Genomic DNA, 20,917 nt, shown 5'->3' on the forward strand with positions numbered 1-20,917 from the left:
CCATCTCAGGGCTCGGTAAGACCAAAAGCCCTTTCTAAAACTACTGTGCCCCCTGTGGATGCTCATAATCTTGAAGAATGTTAGATTAGAAGTCTAAACCTCTTAAACATTTGTAATCTAAAAGAATCTAAAATCTAAACGTTCATGGCAGATTTTTACTGACAATAACTCAGCTGTTAGAAAAGCCTCAGTCTGGTGCTGCCAAATAAAATGTGAAGGCCCTGCCAGTGACCTCACCTCTCCACTCCCGGGGCCCAGGTGGGTAACCCCGTGAGGTCCAGCTCTCACACAGGAGACTCACAGTCATAATAACAGCTATCGGTTTCCGAGCCAGGCGTTGCAGCCATCACTTGCTATGTCTACTAATATGATTTTAGGCAAAACCCAGTGATTTTCTCTTCCAGTGTAACCCACCTCTGGAAACTTACCACGGCACATTTCTGAAAAATGACTCCACTCTCAGAAGTTCTTTGAAATTCTCTCAAAACGTCTCCATGCTACAATAAAATATAGAAGTCAGTAAAAAATAAAAAAATACCTCATGCTACCACATTTAATAAAAACACAGCATGACAAACCTTTTAAAAGGGGGTCAAGGGCTGCTTTCTGCTAACACACCAACTGCTTTAAGTATGTTACTAGAATAAATATTTTAAACATCACACACACACAAAGGACTGCGCCACGCAAACAGTGAACCCTACTGTGTATGATGGACTATTGCGAATAGCACAATTACAGTAACATTCTCACAGCCATTGTAACGAAGTATCACACCAAGTCCAAGTGCTAATCGTGGGAGTGGGGGTATCTGGGTACTCCATTTTCTGCATAATTTTTCTGGAAACCTACTTCTCTAATTAATAAAAAACAAAGTGCATTACAGCATGGGAGGTTAAAGCCTATGGGGAGAGAAGGACGTGAGCGCATGGCTGCCCGTGGCCTCCTCCTGGTCTGAGGGTGGCCAGTAAAGAATGCGTGTCGACACGGGGACTCTGCAAGCTGGGGCTGAAAGCTGTGAGGGGCGGTGAGCCGAGCAGTGGAAATCACCTGCGGACTGCTAAGCTGTCTGGCGTGCCTCATGGGGTGCGGCTGACAGTGCGCTGGCCACACCCTGATGAAAGAGAGGCTGCGGCGCCGAGTACCAGGGCGGCTGCCCCGTGAGCTGAGAGTGCACTCAGATGTCACCTGCCAGCCCTGCAGTGGCTCCCCTGGAGGGGTGTCCCGGGAAGCCAGGGCTGGCGCACCAGGCACAAGCCTCCCCGCGTCATCATGACCCGCACCTGCCCCTTTCCACCCTGCTCACACCCCCACAGAGCTCCCCAGGGTCCTGGCTGCCACGGGGACCCTCTCCTTGGCTCGCCCCACTCTCCGCCAGCCCACCTGACACCAGCGGGGCGAGCTGCCCTCTGAATCGTGGCCTCCGTGGCTCTCAGGGGCAATTCACCATCGTACCAATGGTTCTCGTTTTCGAGTGCCAGGCGCCGCCCCAGCATGCGACATGCCTTCACTCTGTCTTACAGGTGAGGAAAGGAAGGCTCAGGAATGAACCCACCCTCCTGGGACTCCCCTGGGCCCGGGGACTCCGGGGGCTCCCACCTCTCCAGGGCACGCAAGCTCTCCAGAGGGCAACCTTTTCAAGTGCAGCAACGAACAGAGCCCCAGAGAGGGGGCACGGCTTCCCTAAGAAGGCCCGGGCGCTGCCTCCATTCCCGGGGGAGCTGCTGGCCCTCACCTGCCCCCACGCCGCAGCGACCTGGCGGCCCGGAAAGAGCAGAGGCTCCTGCCCAAGGCCAGGCCAGGACTTCCAGGCTTCCATAAGCAACACCTGCCCACTAAGGCTTGGCGAGCAGCTACCATGCAGGGCGGGCGGATGGCTGCTGGAGCTGCCTCGAGAGGCAACAGGCTGCCTGTCGTTACAGAGCCTCAGAAGAGCAGCGATGGCCCGCAAGGGGCTCCAGCCTGCCGTGGCCTGGTGGCTGGGCCCCGGGGCCTCGCTGTGACATAAGTCCTGAAACCTGAGGTTGGAAGGCAGTCCTGCTCCTACATGGAGCCCAGCGCACAACGCCACGCAGAGGCCAGGAGGCGCGGGGGCAGCAGGTAAGAGCAGGCGCAGGCTTCAAATGCCACGCCTGTCTCATCTCTCTAATCCTTAGCAAAAGTAGGACCTGATTTAAAAAAATTTGTAACGAGGCTCGCGTGGGATCATGCCTACATGCTGCTAAGCCCAGGGCCTGGCAGGTCGTAGATGCTCATCACGTGTTCACTGGTGTTACCAGGGGCGTCGTTTTTACAACAGCTGGGACTGGAATTGGTCTGGGGAAAGCAGAACCTCCAGCCTTCCTTTAAAACCACCCGGCGCAGCAGCCAAAGGCTCAGATTCAGAGATTCTATTATCCAAATACTATTTGTTATAAAGAAGAAAGAGCACTTGGAAGGATTTTTTAAAAATCACTTTTCTCCCAAATGACAACTCTGTTCAGTGCAAGAAATGGGATGTACTTTTTGGAGGAATAAAGACCAGTGGAATTTTGCACAGTTGGCTCAAAACTGGCTCTCTTCCCAATTTCTGATTTTTTTTTCTGTTAAAATATTACACCGGTTACTTACCAGGTAGTGTGTTCTAGAAGACTCTCTTTTAAATAAGGTCTTCTTTGTCCAGGAGGATATAAAAGCAAATATGGAATGAGTCCAGGGACCACTTGAGGCTGCGGACGTCGGCAGGGGCTTATAGACTTGGACTTTCTCGGTGAATTCCATTCCAAAGGCCACTGCCACTGCAAACCACCAATGCGCGTGCGTTACGTAATGCAGAAAGGCTGTGAGGTGGGACACTTAACCCTGGAGCCAGGGCACACGGCTCAGGGAAGGCACTTGGAAAACGTTTGCAGAACAAATTAATAAGTGAATGAGTTGAGTGAATGAATGGCATATCGTCTCTTTGCCAGGAAAATGAGACATGCTCATCAGGAGGCTCTAGAGCTTAGAAGAATGTTTCTCAAATGTGGTGCCCTGACCAGGGCCATGTGCTAAAATGCACATTCCTGGGCCCCACGCCAAACCCACTGAGGCAGAACCACTAGGAAAGGGCCATGCCCAGGAGACTCTTACAGACATGGGTCGCAGACAGCTCTGGGTTAAATCCCAGCTTTGCCACTCACCAGCTCTGCGTCCTCGGGCAAGACACCTAAACTGCTCGGTGCCTCAGTTTCCTTAAGCCTAAAGTGGGGAGAAAAGCAATCCTAACTCGTTGGTTCCTTCTGAGCACCAGCCTGCTGCAGAGTGAGCCCCGGTGAGCACTGCTGATGGCTATTACAAGGAGGGCTGCACACTGCCAGACACAAATGCCTGCTGAGCCGCCCAACATAAAATGACTCCTTCTAGAACTTTCTCTACATGAATATCTTTTCAAAATTCACAAACACTGTGAATTTACACAATGACACAGAAATGTCACTTACGTGGTCCTGGTTAGGGGGTCAGGGGACCTCCTAAGCGGACCTGGCTTTGTTTCTAACCAGCTGGGTGACCCGGGGCAGGTCAGCCAAGTTCCCTGGGCCTTGGGGCCCCTCAGCTGTGAATGTGGTTAAAATACCACTCAGACGGACTGATACGAAGTTCATGAGATGCTATATGTGAATGCACATTGGAGGGATTGAGGCTGAAGGTTAGAAATTTATATTTTTGAAATGATCTGGACTGTGGAATTTTGCCTTCTAGAAATTTATCTCCTACCCAAAAATAAACTGCATTTTGACAGAACAGGAAGTTATTTTTCAGTCTTTGTTACACAAGATCTTCCATCGGACATCGATGCTGGATTTGAAAAAACTTCAAAATATATGTGGGGAAAAAAGATAAAAATATTAAAGAGACATGGAACTGGGACCTGAAAAAAGTGAGCCTTTTTTTTTCTTGACTAGGATCTGCGGCTGATTTAGTTCACAGAGTTGGAATGGAGAATAAGGTGTCTGTTGAAGAACTACTCATGCGGGGAAACCGAGCACGGGGAGTTGAGAGACCCAGCCCTCATCACGGACACTGGTGGGCGTTTTCCCCTGCCAGCTGCTGACTCAGGGCGCCTGGAATGTGTGGGAAACCACCTGGGTGCAAGAGCGCCTGGGCGCCCCTCCAGCCCAGCCCAGCCCCCGGGGCTAAGGGAGGAACCCGTGCCCCGCAGACTTCCTGGACATAAAATCTTTTTTGAAAAGCCACACCGGGCGTCATCTCTGGGGCTCCTCCCTGGTCCTCAGAAGGACCAGCCACCAGGCTGATGGGAGGAGGACAGTAGCTATTGGTGTCCTCAGACAGCAGGGAAGGAGTCAAGCTAGACGTTCCTCTCCATCACCACCCAGTGGATTCCCCCTTATTTCCACTAACCTATGCCCATTTGAAGTCCTCCTGGGCAGTCTCTGGAACACCCTGAACTGGCTCACCTCAGGGCTGCCATGCCTTGGAAGGTGCCCCCTCCCTCACCTGGTCCAGTTAGCTGACCGCCACTCCTCCTTGGGACTTGGCTGAGCATCACCTCTTCCAGGAAGCCCTCCTGGAACTCGCTTCCAGTGGCCTGACTCATCCTAACTCCAATCACAGCCCTTTCTACCCTGTACTCCCTTTGACCAATAAATGCGCTTAATCAACGAATGAAATGTCCCCGTTATTTCAGAGATAGCACTTCTAGTTGACTAAAATGAAAAGCATGGATTGTGTAAAATGTAAAGATGTAGGAAAGTTAACAAAAGACACAGGAAAACAAACATATTTATCCCTCTTGGAAGACAGGGCCCCTGCAGAAGGTGTCTTCAGAACCTGGGCTGAGCAGGCGAGGGTGACCAAGCCAGTTTTGTATGGAAGGCCTCCTCTAGTCAGGAAAATACTGCTCAGGGCCCAGAGTCCAGCAGAGCTGGCCTGGACCCAGCCCACCCAGCCCCAGAGGTGAAGGAGGCACGGAGTCCAGGCACAGGGCCCAGCACTGCCCCCTCCTGGCCTCGGCACTGGGCTCCGGGGCGGGCTTCTGGCCCAAGCTGTGCCCATCAGTCTTCCCTGGAACAGGTGCCAGAGCTCTTGGCAAACAGTCTTCTGCGCTGCAGGTCCCAGGTAAGGCTCCTGCAGGCCTGGCCTTGCCAGGGCCATGGAAAGAATCTGCCTGAGGATGGTGCTAAGCAGTGACGGGGAGAGGAAGGCAGAGCCTGGGAGCGCGAGCCCCCGCAGACGGGGGCCCCCTGCACGGTGCCATGATCACCGTTTGCTTACTCCAGTTTGCATTGAATTTCTGTCCCCTGGTGTGGCAGGCTGCATAACGGCCCCCAGAGATGTCCACATCTGAGTCCCTGGGACCTGAGAACACGCTACCTTTCATGGAAACAGGAACCGTGCAGGTGTGGTTCAGTTAGGGGTCTGGAGGTGGGGAGATTGCCTGGATTTTCCAACAGGCCCTGAATGCCACCACAAGTATCCCTAGAAAAGGGAGGCAGAGGGGATTTGACCCAGACATAGGAGGACACAGCCTTGTAATAGAAGCACGTGGAAACAGTCAGCAAGGGAAGGCGCTCCACTGCCAGCCTGGAAGGTGGAGGAAGATGGAGGAAGGGGCAATGCAAGGCACGCAGCTCCAGGTGCTGGAGAGGCATGGGAGGGGCTCTCCCCTCGAGCCTCTGGACACCTTGATTTTAGCCCCAGCCAAACAGATTCCAGACTTTGTCCAGCCTCCAGAACTGTCAGAGAATAAGCCTGTGTTGTTTGAAGACACTGTTGGAAGCAGTGTGTTCCAGAGGCCAGGGGAAGCCGACACAGCGGGCTAGCGCCCATCCTGTGCTTTACGAGGCACGCTCCTCCAGAGTGAATGCACAGCAGCCCACCTGGACCTAAACGCTGCAGCCCGCTGTCAGAGGGGAGGTACTGCCTCTGTTTCATAAGGTCAGGGTAAAACCCATTTGCCCAAGGAGGGAAATGGTGAGAGGGTGGTGGAGTGTGAGGGAGGTGGGGGAGGAGCTTTTAGGATCCTGACTCTTTTTCATGGTCAAAATGGGGGAAACTCAAACAAAAGTAAAACTTACCTGTGGTGTGCAAGTGAGAGTTTTCCATGCAACGCCAAATTGGACACTGCAAGGCCTAAAAAATTAAAAAGATGCAAAGTCAGCGTGCTGGTTTGAGTGTTTTGTGACTCCAGAAAATACTATTCTGTTTTTTTTTTTCTTTATTTTTTCAATATTACATTCAAAAAATATGAGGTCCCCATACACCCCCCACCCCCTTCACCCCACTCTTCCCCCCATAGCAACATCATCCTCCATCATCATGAGACATTCATTGGATTCGGTGAATACATCTCTGAGCACCGCTGCACCCCATGGTCAATGGTCCACATCATAGCCCACATTCTCCCATGTTCCATCCAGTGGGCCATGGGAGGACATAAAATGTCCGGTAACTGTCCCTGCAGCATCACCCAGGACAACTCCGAGTCCCTCTTAAAGCAAAGCCATACCTGTACCTGTAAACCCATTGTAGATGGGACCCTCTGATTAGATTTGGCTAAGGGACCTTTTGAATAGATCACTTCAGTTAAGGACCTTTGATTAGCTTGCGGGATCCAGGATCTTAATCCTCTTACTGGAGTCCTTTACAAACAAGGACTATTGTCATCAGTATCAAGGGAGCCTGTGTACTTGAAATTTCAACTAAGCCTAGAGCTGCACTATGCCTAAGAGTTACATCCTGAGAGCCTCCATGTGTGACCAAATGTGGCCACTCTCTAAGCCAAATTCAGCATGTAATTACATTACCTTCACCCAACTGTGGGACATGATTCCTGGGATGAGCCTCCCTGGCGCTGAGGGATTACTACCATCACCAACTGGTGGTAGAACTAGAAAAAGACCTTGAATAAAAGGGTGAAATGGTAAAGACAAGTACGTTTATATGGCTAAGATCTTCAAAACAGGTCGGAAGGTCATCAGAGGGGTTGCACTTATGCACGTCTCGGCTGGATCCCAGAGACAGCCAAAGTAGATACAATCCCAGGTACTGGTATTCCTGAGGGCTACAGAGACACACAGGCTCTACAGTCATGGCAGATGGCTCTGTAGCTCATTGTCTTGCCAGTGGGCCCTACTTTGGAGTGCTCCTGATTGTGATGGAGTTGGATTCAGATGTGACCTCTCTACACATGCTTCTTCTGTCACTTTTACTGATCCTGTGATTGGCACTGGGGTTGGTGCATGCTCAGGAGACTTCAATCTCTGGACCACCCATGTGCCAGCTGGGCCCTGAGCCTCAGGAGAGTTGCAACACCTACTCTGCGGTTCATTGCACTTAACCCAGGTCTGCTAAAAGGAGGTGAGAATGGTTAACCATCACACCAGGGAACTGAGAGAGTCTGCAGCTGTAAGCAGGAGAATCACATCCATCAGCCATGTGGGATCTAAGCCCCTTCTCAATTTAGAGGTGGAGTGGACATCGCCATCCCAGGGTCCACAGGATGGAATATAATATGGATTGGAGAGGACTTGCTGGTATTCTACTATAGAACTGTTGTGACTCTAGCAATGGAAGAAATTGTGTCATTCATGTGGAGACTTTGGCCACAGGAGTTGCTGAGGGCAGGGAGAGGGAAGAAGAGGTGTGATGTGGGGGCATTTTCGGGAATAGGAGTTGTCCTGAATGATACTGCAGGGACAGATGCAGGACAATGTATGTCCTGCCATAACCCACTGGATGGACTGGGGGAAGAGTATGAACTACAATGTAAACTATGGTCCATGCGGTGTGGCAGTTCTCCAGGATGTATTCACCAAATGCAATGAATGTGTTTCACTGATGAAATGGGATGTTGATGTGGGAAGAGCAGGGGGGTGGTGGGGAGTGAGGTATATGGGAACCTCTTATGTTTTTTAATGTAACATTTTGTGTGATCTATTTATCCTTTTTAAAAAGAAGACAATAAAAATTTCCAAAAAAAAGAAAACAATGACATCCAAAAAAATAGTAATAATTATGGTTTCAAAAAATTGATTAAACTTTCAATTGAAGAAAATACAGGAAAACAAACAAACAGGACAAAAAAGCTGGAGGATTGAATAGCTGCAGACATGGGACACATGCCACAAAGACAGGGAAAGAGGTCCCAGAGGCCAGAGGCTGAAAACAGAGGAACACAGAGGCATGGAAAGAGGCCCCAAGAGGCTGAGAGGGAAGGCCCATGGAGAGTGAGCAGCTGAAAGCAACGCACCCTGGAGAAGGCAGGGACCAGCAGAGCTGCCATCGGCCCACCCCAGGGCAGGAGTCCAGGATCACCAACAGCTGGACTTCGCTGAGGCATCATCTCAGATGATGCCTTGATTCGGACATTTTTTTCCCAGTCTTGGAACTGTAAGCTTTTAACCTAATAAATTCCCACTCTAAAAGGCAACCAATTTCTGGTATATTGTTCCCTGCAGCCTTTAGCAAACTAAAACAGTCATTAACTGAAGAACATTCTTGCAAGAGGGGATAAAAGTAATTTTCATGAATGGGTCACACTGCGATTGGTTGCACTTTCATCCCGATGTTTGAAATACTTTTCTAGTTTTTTATTAGAGCAGCTGTTGGTTTACAGAAAAAAATGTTCAGACCATACAGGGTTCCCACATACCCTGCCTCACACATGGTCTTTCTGGGTATTAACATTTTGCATCCACATGGTACCTTTGTTACAATGGATGAAACAATATTATTACAATTATATTATCAACTACAGTCTATACTGCACTTTAAGGTTCACTGTTAATGTTGTACAGTTCTGTTTTTTAAATTTTTATTCAAGTGCCATATATACAACCTAAAATTTCCCATTTTAACCATTTCAAGTACATAATTCAGTGGTGTTAATTATGTCCCCAATGTTGTGCTCCCATCACCACCATCCATTACCAAAATTTTCCATCACCCCAAATAGAAACTCTATACCAATTAAACTTTAACTTCCCATTCCTCCTGCCCACCCCTGCTCCTGGCAACTGTTGTGGTGGTGTGGAGCTGTACGTATCCCAGAAAAACATGCTCTTAAATGTAATCCATTCCTGAGGGTGTGAACCCTTTACAGATAGGCCCTTCGGAAGAGGTTACTTCAGTTCAGGTGTGGCCCAACCCAATTATGATGGGTTTTATTAATTAATTCCCTTACTGGAGTCCTTTACAAGAGAATAAGGTTCAGAGAGATTGGGCCATAGAGGAGTTCAATGGTGGCGAGGGAGGAATACTGGTGTGGGGGGTTATTGGTGGGGGCACATGATTGGGAGGGAGTTCTCCAGGGCATTTGTGTGGGGTGCATAAAAATGTTTGGATATTTTCATAGTGGTTACAGTTGGGAACGACGGCTAGGGAAGTGCTGAGTTCCTGACTGGGGGAGCTCTGTCGCATTCCCTAATGGAACAGCAACAATCCCCCGAGTGCAATGGCTAAGACCAATAAGGAAGGATGGTCCAACAATGAGCCCTTGATGCTAATGACTATGCTTGTGAACCTGTGTGCCTGAAACAAGAACTAGGTCTAGAGCTACAGGGTGCCTAAGAGTTACCTCCTGGGACCCTCCATGTTGCTCAAATGTGGCCAGTCTCGAAGTCAAACTCAGCATGAAAACGCATTGCCTTCCCCCCAGCGTGGGACAAGACTCCTGGGGATGAGCCTCCCTGGCACCGAGGGATTACTACCAAATACCAGCTGATGATGTGGCTGGAGAACAATCTTGAATAAAAGGGTCAACTCAGACCAGCAGAATATCTCAGCCTACATGTAATATCAGGAGTTAAAAATGCTTTTTGACCTTGAATAAAAGGGGGGAATGGAAAGGACAAATGAGTTTATATGGCTATGAGTCTCCAAAAAAGAGCTGGGGAGGTCATCAGAGGGGTCGCCCTTATGCACACCTCAACAAAGTCCCAGAGACAGGTAAAGTAGGTACAACCCCAGGTATTGGTTCTTGTGAGGGCTACAGAGACCCACAGGTTCTATGGTCATGGCAGATGGAGTTCAGTGCCATGTCGGTTGGCCCTACTTTGGAGTTTGTGTTCCTAGTGTGATGGAGTTGGACTCAGATGTGATCTTTGTTCACAAGCCTCTCCTGTCATTTTTACCAGACCTGTGGTTGATACTGGGGTTTAGTGTATATTCAGGGGACCTAAATCTCTGGACTGCCCATGTGCTGGCCAGGCCCTGAGCCTCAACAGACTTACAACTCCTATCCTTTGGTTTATTGGACTTAACTTAGCCAGCTAACAGGGAGGTGAAGAAGGTCAACCACCACACCAGGGAGCCAAGAGTGCCTACAACTGCAAACAGGAGAACTGCATCCATCATCTAAGTGGAAACTAAGCACCCTCTTGATACAGAGGTGGAGTGGACATAGCCATCCCAGAGTCCACAGAATGGAGGAGTGGAGTATGGATTGGAGTGGACTTGCTGATGCTCAACTCTGGAATTGTTGTGATTAGTGATGGAAGTAAATGTGGCATTGAGGTGGAGGAAGTGGCCATGATGGCTGCTGGGGGTGGGGAGTGGGAAGAAGAGATGTGATGTGGGGGCATTTTCAGGACTTGGAGTTGTCCTGGGTGGTACTGCGGGGACAGTTACTGGACGTGGTATGTCCTCCCATGGCCCACTGGGTGGATTGGGGGAGCGTGTAAACTTAAATGTGGACCACTGACCATGTGGTGCAGCAGTGCTCAGAGATGTGTTCACCAAGTGCTGTGAGTGTCCTATGATGTTGGAGGAGGTTGTTGTTATGGGAGGAGGGGGGTGAGGGGGGGTATATGGGGACCTCATATTTTTTTAATGTAACATTAAAAAATAAAAATAAATAAATAATAAAATAAAATAAAATTCAGAGAGAGAGAAAGCAAGAAGCAGAAGGTCAACAAAACCCAAAAGAAAAGGGAAAGGCCAGGAGAGGCTGCCCTGTGCTCTGCCACATGACAAAGGAGCCCAGGACCAAGGACTGCCAGTAGCCAGTGCAGAAGCTGGTCTTCGAGAAGAAAGCATCGTCTTGGTGGTGCCTTGATTTGGACATACTCCTGACCTCAAAACTATACATGAATAAATCCCCATTGCTAAAGTCAACCCCTTGCACGGTATTTGCTTGGGCAGCCAAGGAAACAAAAAAAGACCTGTATTCTAATTTCTGACTCTATGAATTTGCATACTCCAATTACCTACAGTAAGTTTTTAAAAGTCAACCTTCATCACCAGCTTTTGAGTACACACTTGATTGCCTTCTGTTCCCCGTGGAAGCCATCCGCTCCGTCAGAAGGGCAGCCCAGTGAGGTCGAAATTTCATATACTTGGGCAGCCCTGGGTTTGAAGCGCAACTCTGCTAGTCACTAACCCTGTGACCTTGGATGAGCCCTGAGCCTCTGAATTCCCACGATCCTGCCATTTCTCATGGGGAGGCAAATAGAACACTAGACGGAGAGCCAGGAGAGCTGGATTCAACCTGGGACCACTTGCTGGCTCTGCGTCCCTGGCCAGCCTTTCAACCTCTTCTTCACCTGAAAAGTGAGGACGACGGCCCCTCCCAGATCAAGCAGACGCTCAATGTCATATAATTATGAAACATGTCCAATCCAAGCCCAGCCAAACCCTCCCACTCCACTTTTGGGACACAGTGGACCCTGGGATAGCTGTGATGGCTTGGTTAATGTGTCACCTTGGCCAGGTAATGGAGCCCAGCTGTTTGTTCAAGCAAGCACTAGGCTAACTGTAATACAAGGGCATTTCATGGACTTTAATCATCCGTGAGTTGATTGCACATATGGCTGACAACATCTACAGTCAACTGAGGAAACTGCCATCAGCAATAAGTGATGTCTCATGCAATGAGCTGAAGCCCTGAAAAGGAGATCTGATTTCAGCATTCAGAGAGAGAGCTCCCAGCTCTGCTTCAGAGGGCCAGCATCTCCTGGGGAACTCAGGATTTTCAGTGGAGTCCCTGGCTTAGAGCCTGTCCTAAAGAACTTAACGTGTGTATCCCCATGGTCGCATTAGACAATTTTATAAAATCTCATACTATTTACAGCTATCTCCTGTCGGTTCTGTTTCCCTGGAGAACCCTGACTAATACAATGTCCCCGAGATACCTACTATATAACAGTAAACCTGGACTCAAATGAAGCCCTCCCAATGCACCTTGTCCTGTGCTGTTGTTCCAAATGTGCCAAGTGGTCCCCTTGAAATAGGATCCTCATTTTACAAGTAATATCCCGAGACTTGGAGTGGCTAGATCACTCACTCCAGGTGGGCAGGACCCAGGCAGCCTGACTCCAGCTGGGGCTTGCTGGATTCTCTGTAATGGAATGAGAAAGGATGTGAAATGCGTCACTGTCAGCTCTTGCCCCAGACCACAGCTAGGCACTGGACCCCAGGGCCCCGGACACACTCTGGGCCGAGGTAGCCTGGCAGCAGGACGTCAGGCCAGTGATGCTGGAGGTCAGCTCTCCCAGCTGCTTGGAGACAGCCCATCCACAGCAAAAGAGCAGTCCAGCAGCTCACGGAGGGAAGCAGACAGAACAGCAGCAAGATGCACAGACAGAGATGTGGAGATAGACGGAAGGTGAGAGGACGAATGAGAACTGACACAGGCAGTTCCAGCTTGGCCTCATGCCAAACCCACCCTGTAATTCCCAGTTTATGGAGACAATCTTCTGGCCTCACCTTGTTCATGTGGGGTTTATGTGATGGACAGCCTAAAGAAGCCTATTTAGAATAGGAAATGACTATTAGTCAGCCAAATGGGAGCTGATGCAAAATACCAGAAATCAATTGGTTTTTATGAAGGTTATTTATTTTGGGTGGAAGCTTACCCAAAATGATATCTGGTACAGTTACTGGGCCATAAAGCATAGGTACGTCCCTCACCAAAGTCCTTTGCCATGTGTTGGAACAAGATGGCTGCTGACGTCTGCCAGGGCTCAGGCTTCCTGGGTCCTTCCCTTCCTGGGGCTTGCCTCTCTCTGGGCTCAGTTGCTCTCCTCTCTCCACAAGGTCAGCTGTAGACTCCTAGGTGCACAGCTTGTTTCTCTTCCTGGCCCTTCTCTCTTTCCTCACCACGAAGCTCCTCTGTGTGCTCACCTCCCAGGCTCCAGCTCAGATTCCCACCTCCCTCCTCGGTGGTGCAGTTCTTCTGTGAGTCCCCACCGAGGGGCGGGGACTCAGCACCCTATTGAGGTGGCCCAATCAAAGCCTTAATCACTATATAATCAATTAAAGTAAAGCCTCTGAATCCAATACACTCAAATATGCCCAGAGGAAAAGACCAGTTTGCCAACATAATCCAGTATTTCTTTTTGGAATTCATCCATAATATCAAACTACTACATCTACCAATGATGCAGCTATTACAGACAATGGAACATCGATCTTTACCTAGAAAGAGCTCCAAGACACATCAAGTGAAATCACCAAGACCCAGGTATTAAGAATTACATGATCCCACTTCATCAAAAACCATATACTTAACAATCATATTTTAAAGGCTAGAAAGCGATACACTAAAATGGTATTGTCCGTCACCCATGAGGAGAGGAGTGCTGTGGGAAGAGGCAGTCATCGAAGGTGGTTCCAAAGTGAAATCCTTGTTCCAAGGAACTTACATGACAGTATTAAGTGTGCAAGGAGCATGACGTACACAACCGACACTTATGTGTTCAGAAAATGTGGGGATACATAGACAGACATAGAGAAATAGAGGGGTGGATGGGTGGATGGATAGATAGGTAGAATGACATGGCAAATACTGCGAAATGCTACATGTGGTGGGGCTGGGGCTCTAGGGTTGTCAAGGGTAGACTGGAGCCTCCTGAGTGGGGTTTTTATTTCTCTTTCAATCATCCTCTAAGTTTGAAAGTACCTCGAAATAAAAAAAAAAAACTCCACCAGGAGTAAGCTGAACACGTTCCAATAATTCTCACTCTTCCCATACCAGACTATAATTCATAGCCCTTTTCAGTGGCAGCAAAATCAAGATCCTCGATCATCTTTTATCTTCCCCAGATCTGTCGTTTAGGGGGGACACTCTCTGCCAGCTAGGACTGGCGTCCTTTATGTTTCGGCTCACACTACACCATAAATGAAGGGCATCAGCATTTTATCTGTTTCAAAGGCCTGCATGGAGATATCACATAAACTGGGCTTTCAGCAATTTTACCTCTTACAAGTTCTTTAAAATCTATTTCAAAAACCAAATATATTACTACTACTCAGGATTGTTGGTGTCCTTCATGCCCATAGAGCAAATATTTGTGGTGCTCTCCCAGGAAATAATAAAAATTAATGTTAATATGTCAGAAGTATAACTTTTATCATTTAGGATTTATCTGAATGTTAATCTACTTCTGCATAAAAGTGAGAATCCCTGGGGCAAATACAGTTACACCAATCACAAAGGAAATAATAAAAATAAAGTTAATACCACAAAAGATAAATTAGTGAGAAGAATGGCATTGTTTTGCATTTCTGCAGAGCTCTTCTGTGTCTGGCTTAATAGAAACTGGACTCTTTTATCTGCTTCTTCACTCAAACTGCTGCCAGATAATGTCACCTCTGAAAAACCCCAGTTGTGAGAAAAGGAGAGTGGAAAAGATAACATCTTAGTGTTACTGGGAAGTAGGTCTGACCCAGGGAACCCCTAAGGTGTCCGGTCACCCCACTTTGAGAACTGATGAGGTAAAGGAGGCACGCTCCATGGGTGCTGAATGAAGAAAGGAAGGAAGACAAAACCCTGCCCACAGGGACTCCCGGTCCAGTCAAGGAGAAAGGCAAGAGCCCACACTGTGTGGTCAGTGTCCCAGTGCAGGGACGGCCGGGCACCTGGGGCCACAGGCAGGTGGAAGGAGCCACCTCGGCAGCTGCACCCCAGAAGACCAGTCCCCCCCCCCTTCCCTGGTTGAGCTGACGTATCCTTCAAGCCACAACTTAACATCTTCCTCTGACCCCCAAACCCAGTGCCTCCCCTGGCACTCCTCCCTCCTACCTGCTTCTTTTGCCCACAGCACTTGGTCACTCCACACAAAGATGACCACGGTGTGGTACTTAGCAGGGAAGCTAGGAACAAGTGGGGCAGGAGGGAGGGAGGGGACACCAGGGAAGGCCGGAAATATCCACAGTAGGGACAGCTATAAGAAACCCCGCAGGAACTGTGCTCTGGAAACAGTTCTTATCAGCAGTGTTCAGACCAGCAAGGCCAGAGGCCTCGGACTTGCCCAGACCCACAGAGGGGTCGGCCCTGGGAGAGCCCACTCCACTGCCTGGGCTCTTTCCTGTGCAGCTCATCTAGGGACTGTCCAAAGTCAGCCCAGGGTCAGGAAGGGAGGTGGCACAGCAGGATACAGAGAGGGACCCAGGACATTGGGGAAGGATCTAGGACATGGGGGAGGGACCTAGGACATGGGGGAGGGGCCTAGGACATGGGGAAGGAACCCAGGACATGGGGAGGGACCCAGGACACGGGGAGGGACCTAAGACATGAGAGGGACCCAGGAGACAGAGGAGAGACCCAGGACATGAGAGGGAGACAGGGGAGAGACCCAGGACACAGAGAGGGACCCAGGACATGGGGGAAGGACCTAGGACACAAGGGAGGGACCTAGGACACAGGAGAGGGACCCAGAACACAGGAAGAGACCCAGGACAGAAAAGGAACCAGAAAACAGGGCAGGGACCCAGGACACAGGGAGGGACCCAGGACACGGGGAGGGACCTAGGACATGAGAGGGACCCAGAAGACAGGGGAGGGACCCAGGACACAGAGAGGGACCCAGGACATGGGGGAAGGACCTAGGACACAAGAGAGGGACCTAGGACACAGGAGAGAGACCCAGAACACAGGAAGGGACCCAGGACACAGGGAGGGACCCAGAACACAGGAAGGGACCCAGGACAGAGAAGGAACCAGGAGACAGGGCAGGGACCCAGGACACAGGGAGGGACCCAGGACACGGGGAGGGACCTAGGACATGAGAGGGACCCAGGAGACAGGGGAGGGACCCAGGACATGAGAGGGAGACAGGGGAGAGACCCAGGACACAGAGAGGGACCCAGGACATGGGGGAAGGACCCAGGACATGGGGGAAGGACCTAGGACACAGGAGAGGGACCCAGGACACAGGAAGGGACCCAGGACACAGGGGAGGGGCACAGGGCATGGGGGAGGGCCCTAGGACATGGGGGAGGGACCCAGGCCATGGAGGAGGGAAATAGGGGACCAGGGAGGAGCCCAGGGAACAGGGAGGCACTCCCTCTCAGCTTCTTGCAAGGACAGGGGCAGCACTAGAGAGCGAGATGCCCTGGCCTCAACCTGCACTGGTGCCAGCCGGGTATCCAGGACAGCCTCAGCCCTTCCCAGAGGCACTGCCTGCCCTCTTGGAGGTGACACACCCAAGACACCGCTGCTCTGAGCAGAGGCGAACCACCACCAGAGCGCACAGGCCCAGCAGCCCAGCAGGAGCACAGGCCAGGCAAGGGCATTGCTGCTCGCTGGGCCTCGGTCTTCCTGTCTGCACAGGGGGCCAGATATTCCCCACCTTCCAAGGTCAGGGGTAAGGGAAAGGACCTTGGGAAAATGCAACATGTCATTTTCTCAAAGCTCAGTAAGTCGACACAGCATTATTATTCTCTTCTCCAGCAAAGAACGTGAAAGGGATCCTGTTTAAGAGACCTAAGAGCCTGTCAAACGGGCAGCAAGGGCCCTGGAGCTGGCCGCATCGGTGGGTGGGGACCCCTGGACAGGGCACCCCGGGGAGAAGATGCCTGGACTTGAGGGATGAGGGGCCCCAGAGGAAGTGTAAGCCCCGGAGGGAGGTGCTTGGATGTGTACATTGTTCAGATCATTCTCGAGGCCGGCAGGAGGAAGGATGAGAGATGGGTGCCAAGACGTTGGTGGGGAAACACAGGGGAGTCAATCCCCATGAACCCAACAGACTTTGGAGCAGATCTGGAGGAAAGGGCACTGGGCTGGTGATTGGCTGGGGAGGGGGACCTGGGCCAAGTTGGGGGTGTGGATGGAAGATCCAGGGTGACAGCCAGGGCTCTGGGACCAGAGAGAGGGACAGGCTTAAGTGGGAAGTGGCCAGAAAAAGTCAGGTGCTTACAAAATCCAGCCAATAACCTCAACTCTTTTAACTGCCCTGCAGTGTTTCACAAACAATAACACATGTAACTCTCGCCTCCACCCTTAGGGGAAGAGCTGAAATGATCCCCGTTTTACAGATCAGGAAACGGAGGCACAGAGAGGTGAAGTAACCCATGGAGACCACAGAGCCCGCCAGCTGCAGGCAAGGGCTAGAACCCGGGCCAAGCAACTACCCCTGCGGAATCCTCAGTTTTGGGGCAATAGGCCGGATGCATCTAAGGAATGCCACGATGAATTCTATTCAGATCCTGTCCTTTCTGATTCTTTGCCCAAAACTAAGGGTCTCCCTGCCGCGGGTGTAGACGAAGCCCCCCAGCCCGCCCGCCGCGGAGGTTCTTACCTGCACTGTGAGTTCAAGACCTGCTGAGCTCCGGCCCAGAAGGGTCCCCGGGCCGGGCCCAGCCACGGGGGGATCCGGGGGAGACTGCGTGGTGACGAGGCGGCAGTAGGGACCCGGGCCCGCGGGGGGCCAGCCTCGGACCCCAGGCCCAGCGGGCAGCACCAGGGCCGCAGCCAGGAGGCCCCCGACCAGCACCCACGAGGCGCGCAGCCGGGCGCACCCCGGGGCGCCCGTGAGGCCCATGGCGAGCCGGGGGTGGGCGACCCCCAAGTGGCCGACGCGGAAGAGTCCCAGCTGCTTCCGGACCCCAGGCCCGCCCAGCCGCCGAGCATGCTCAGTGCGTGCTCCACGGGATGTTTTCTGGAGCTGGCTCTGGCATCTGGGGCTTGGCTCGCCTGGGAGGCGGCCGCGCTCCGCGGAGGGAGGGAGCGAGCCAGGCCGGCGCGGAGCTGCTGCGCGCGGGTTTCCTTGCACCTCCCAAAGCGGACCAGGCCACTTGCCTGTCCGAAAGCTTTCCAGGCTCCAAGTGCCCCTCCTCTAACTTTCTCTGCGCTCCGGGCAAAGAGGGACAGGCAGTCCCGCTTCCTTTCTGTTCCGTTCAGCACCCTCCAGCACCCACTGCCTGAGCTCTCAGCTGCAAGCGATCTCCCGTCCCGGGCTGTCCTGTTCCTCCACTCTCCCCTCTCCCAACTCCCTGTCAGACCAGTCTGGGGGCATGTCTCTAGGGGAACAAGAGGGGAGAGGCGGTTCCTGGAGCCAGCAGCCGCTCAGGAAGCTTCCCTGAACCTTCCATGGGGCCGGGCTGTGCCTTGCAGTGGGGAGGCAGCCAGAGGGGGAGTAAGAATGGATAGCACCATGTGGGCTGGGGAGGAGGGCCCGGGAGGGCAGACTCTGCCTCTTCGAGCTTCCGAGCCCTGTCTGGGCTCTGGGTGACAGCTGCCACCTGCTCCCTGGGGAGTGGGCTCAGCTCTGCCCGGCACTTCCTGCTGGGCAGCCATCAGCCCGCAGCCTTCAACCCCTGAGCCAGGCCTTCCCTGACCTGCCACGGACCGGGCAGTGGGGTGAGAACCTGAGACCTTAGCCAGGTCCACCTTCTCAGCGTGCCAGGGGGGAGACAAAACCTCAGGGGAACTACCGGGCATCTCACCGGACCATCATTTAGATTTGACAGTGATCACCTAAAGGGTGATTTTCATATTCCAACAACTCCTATAAAGTAAAATGCAAAGAACGCTACATTTCAAACCGAAGTCTGAGAATCCAAAGAAACACCCAGCATGAAGCCAAAACTTCAGATGATTGCCCCTAGAGATATGCCCGGGAGACTTAGAGATGCTGCTGAGAAAACGTTTAAGGAATTCCACAGCACGGACGGTGGGCCCTGCAGCCAGGCGGCCGTGGGTGGGAATATATTCAGTCTCACCCCCTGGCTGTGTGACCTTGGATGAGTCACTTCCCTCTCGGGCCCAGCCCTCACTACCTCCCTGTGGAATTTATAATTTCTAAGAGGGAGAGTATGTGTGCGTTTGCACATGTATGTTTACGGCTGCATCCCCAGCACCTAGGATGCCAACTAGCACCTAGAACAGGATGCCAAAAGCATCTAGTTGTTTACCCACCCCACCCTCACCCCCCGGCAGGGTCTCCCCAAATGCCCAGTGGATGCATACATGGCGCGGTGACTTCTAGTGTGGATTGGCTGGGGCCATCTCTCCACGTAGATTGCCTTAGAGAAAAGCCTTGGCCGCTTCTGAGAGAAGTGGTATTAAAACAGGGGACCCCGGCAAATAAGCTTCCAGGGAAAAGGCAGAGGTAGAGTTGGGGCACGGCCTGGCATGGGAGCTGCATTTGGTGGCCTTAGCGCCTCTGACTTCCCCTTCAGGTGGGTGGGCTGAACACAGTCCCATCCAGAGCTTTCTAAGGGAGTGGATGGGCTCACCACCCAAGACGCTCAGCGCATCCTACATTTAATCGAGCAACGTCCCCCGGAAAGCAAGAGGCCGTGCAGCCTCCCCTCCCGGGCATGCTCAGTGAAGGGCCGGGCTGGGGCGGGGCTGGCTCAAAGTTTTGGGCCCACGCTCCGCCTCCTCCCCGGGGCGGGACGGCGCTGGGCAGCGGGAGAGCGCTCCTCCGCGGAGAAGTCCGCCAGCGCGCCGCGCCCCTGGCCCGCCTGGACCCCGAGCCCCGCGTCGCCGAGCTGGCGGGGACCGGGCCGCGCGCGGCGGGCCCGGGCCGTGCGCGGCGGCGGGCGGGATGCGGCGGGCCCGCGGCCTGAGCGCCCCCGATGGCCCGCGGCGCGGCGGCCTGCGGGAGCGACGCGCGGCTGCCCCTGGGCCGGGAGGCGCTGCGCCCCGCGCCCGCGCTGCTGGCCCCCGCCGTGCTGCTGGGCGCCGCGCTCGGCGTCTGCTGCGGCCTCTGGCTCGGCTGTCGCGCCGGCCGCCTGCGGCCCCGGCACCAGGTGGGTCGGCCGAGCGGGCGGGCGCGGGGCGGGGGCGGCCGGGCCACGGTCCTCGCGTCGCCCCGGGGTCCAGGGTTCGCGCCAGGGATCGGCGTCCGCGGGCAGAAGGATCGCTGGCCGCGGGCCTCCCCTGCTGCTCCTGGAGTCAGATGGAGACAGTGATTTCCGAGGGAGGCGGCGGGTTGGCAGGTCATTGCCTGCCTCATCAACTACTTTGTGATCTAAGACCAGCTGCTACACTTCTCTGACCCTCGGTCTCCTCATCTGTGGTGGGAGGGTTTGGACTGGGCACTGGCAGAGGGACCCATCTCGGCTTGGTGAACAGAAGGAGGACTTTGGACGCTGGCCCTTGGTTGTCCTTTCCACCTTCTGTTCCCTGCCTGGTGGGTTTCTCTGAGTCCCATTCACCTCTGTAAAACTTCTGAGCGCCTTCTCTTGCCAGCTGCTGTCCCAGGGGCTCAGAAGCCACCAGCAGGGTTCACGGCCTCACCTTGCTGTGATTATGGTGCAGCCTGGCTGGTTGTGTGATAGGGAAAATGATAATGTCAGCATTTGCTGAGCACCACTGTGTCCTGGGTTTCGAGGTAGACCCTCTACCTGCCTTATGTCATGGAATCTCCACGACTTTGTAAGTCACTTCACGGAACAATTACACGGTTCAGGAAACTGAGGCACAGAGAGGCTAGGAAACTTCCCCAAGTGGCAGTCTTGTGTCTAACCCCCAAGCCCTGCTCCTCACTACCCTCCGCCGTGTGGAGGGGCAGCTCTAAAGGAGGTCCGAGGGCATTTCAGGTGGCAGCTGCTCTTGCGAAATTGGCTGTTACTCGGATGCATACTGCAGCATGATGGCTATTCTAGGTCCTTGCAGCTTTGACCTCTTTTGAGGGATAAAGTATGGTTAGCTCTGAGATCAGGTGGCGTGGGCTTTTATCCCCAGCCCTGGCCAATGGAAAAAGGAGAC

The 20,917-nt window shown here is 52.6% G+C and overlaps 2 protein-coding genes across 6 annotated transcripts in view; one reads left to right on the forward strand and one right to left on the reverse strand.

Annotated features, from left to right (window-relative positions):
• The window catches only part of EVC2 (EvC ciliary complex subunit 2), a 166,890-nt gene extending 148,579 nt beyond the window's left edge, over window positions 1-18,311 (reverse strand). For 2 of the 5 annotated variants that reach the window (XM_058301210.2, XM_058301216.2), the window contains exons 1-4: window positions 17,499-17,824; window positions 6,057-6,111; window positions 2,611-2,777; window positions 429-497 (exon numbers count right to left, since the gene is read on the reverse strand). In XM_058301210.2, coding sequence (XP_058157193.1) covers window positions 429-497; window positions 2,611-2,777; window positions 6,057-6,111; window positions 17,499-17,741 — 534 coding nt within the window. In that variant the 5' untranslated portion in view covers window positions 17,742-17,824. Of the gene's footprint in view, window positions 1-428; window positions 498-2,610; window positions 2,778-3,161; window positions 3,220-6,056; window positions 6,112-17,498 lie in introns of all 5 variants that reach the window. The other 3 variants (XM_071217375.1, XM_058301201.2, XM_058301196.1) reach the window with 3 other exon arrangements.
• A 1,307-nt stretch (window positions 18,312-19,618) lies between these two features.
• Window positions 19,619-20,917, forward strand: part of EVC (EvC ciliary complex subunit 1) — a 90,948-nt gene continuing 89,649 nt past the window's right edge. The window contains exon 1 of the mRNA XM_058301221.2: window positions 19,619-19,956. Coding sequence (XP_058157204.1) covers window positions 19,783-19,956 — 174 coding nt within the window. The 5' untranslated portion in view covers window positions 19,619-19,782. The remainder of the gene's footprint in view (window positions 19,957-20,917) is intronic.

This window comes from Dasypus novemcinctus, chromosome 1, assembly GCF_030445035.2.
Source record: "Dasypus novemcinctus isolate mDasNov1 chromosome 1, mDasNov1.1.hap2, whole genome shotgun sequence".
NCBI classification, from domain to species: Eukaryota; Metazoa; Chordata; class Mammalia; order Cingulata; family Dasypodidae; genus Dasypus; species Dasypus novemcinctus.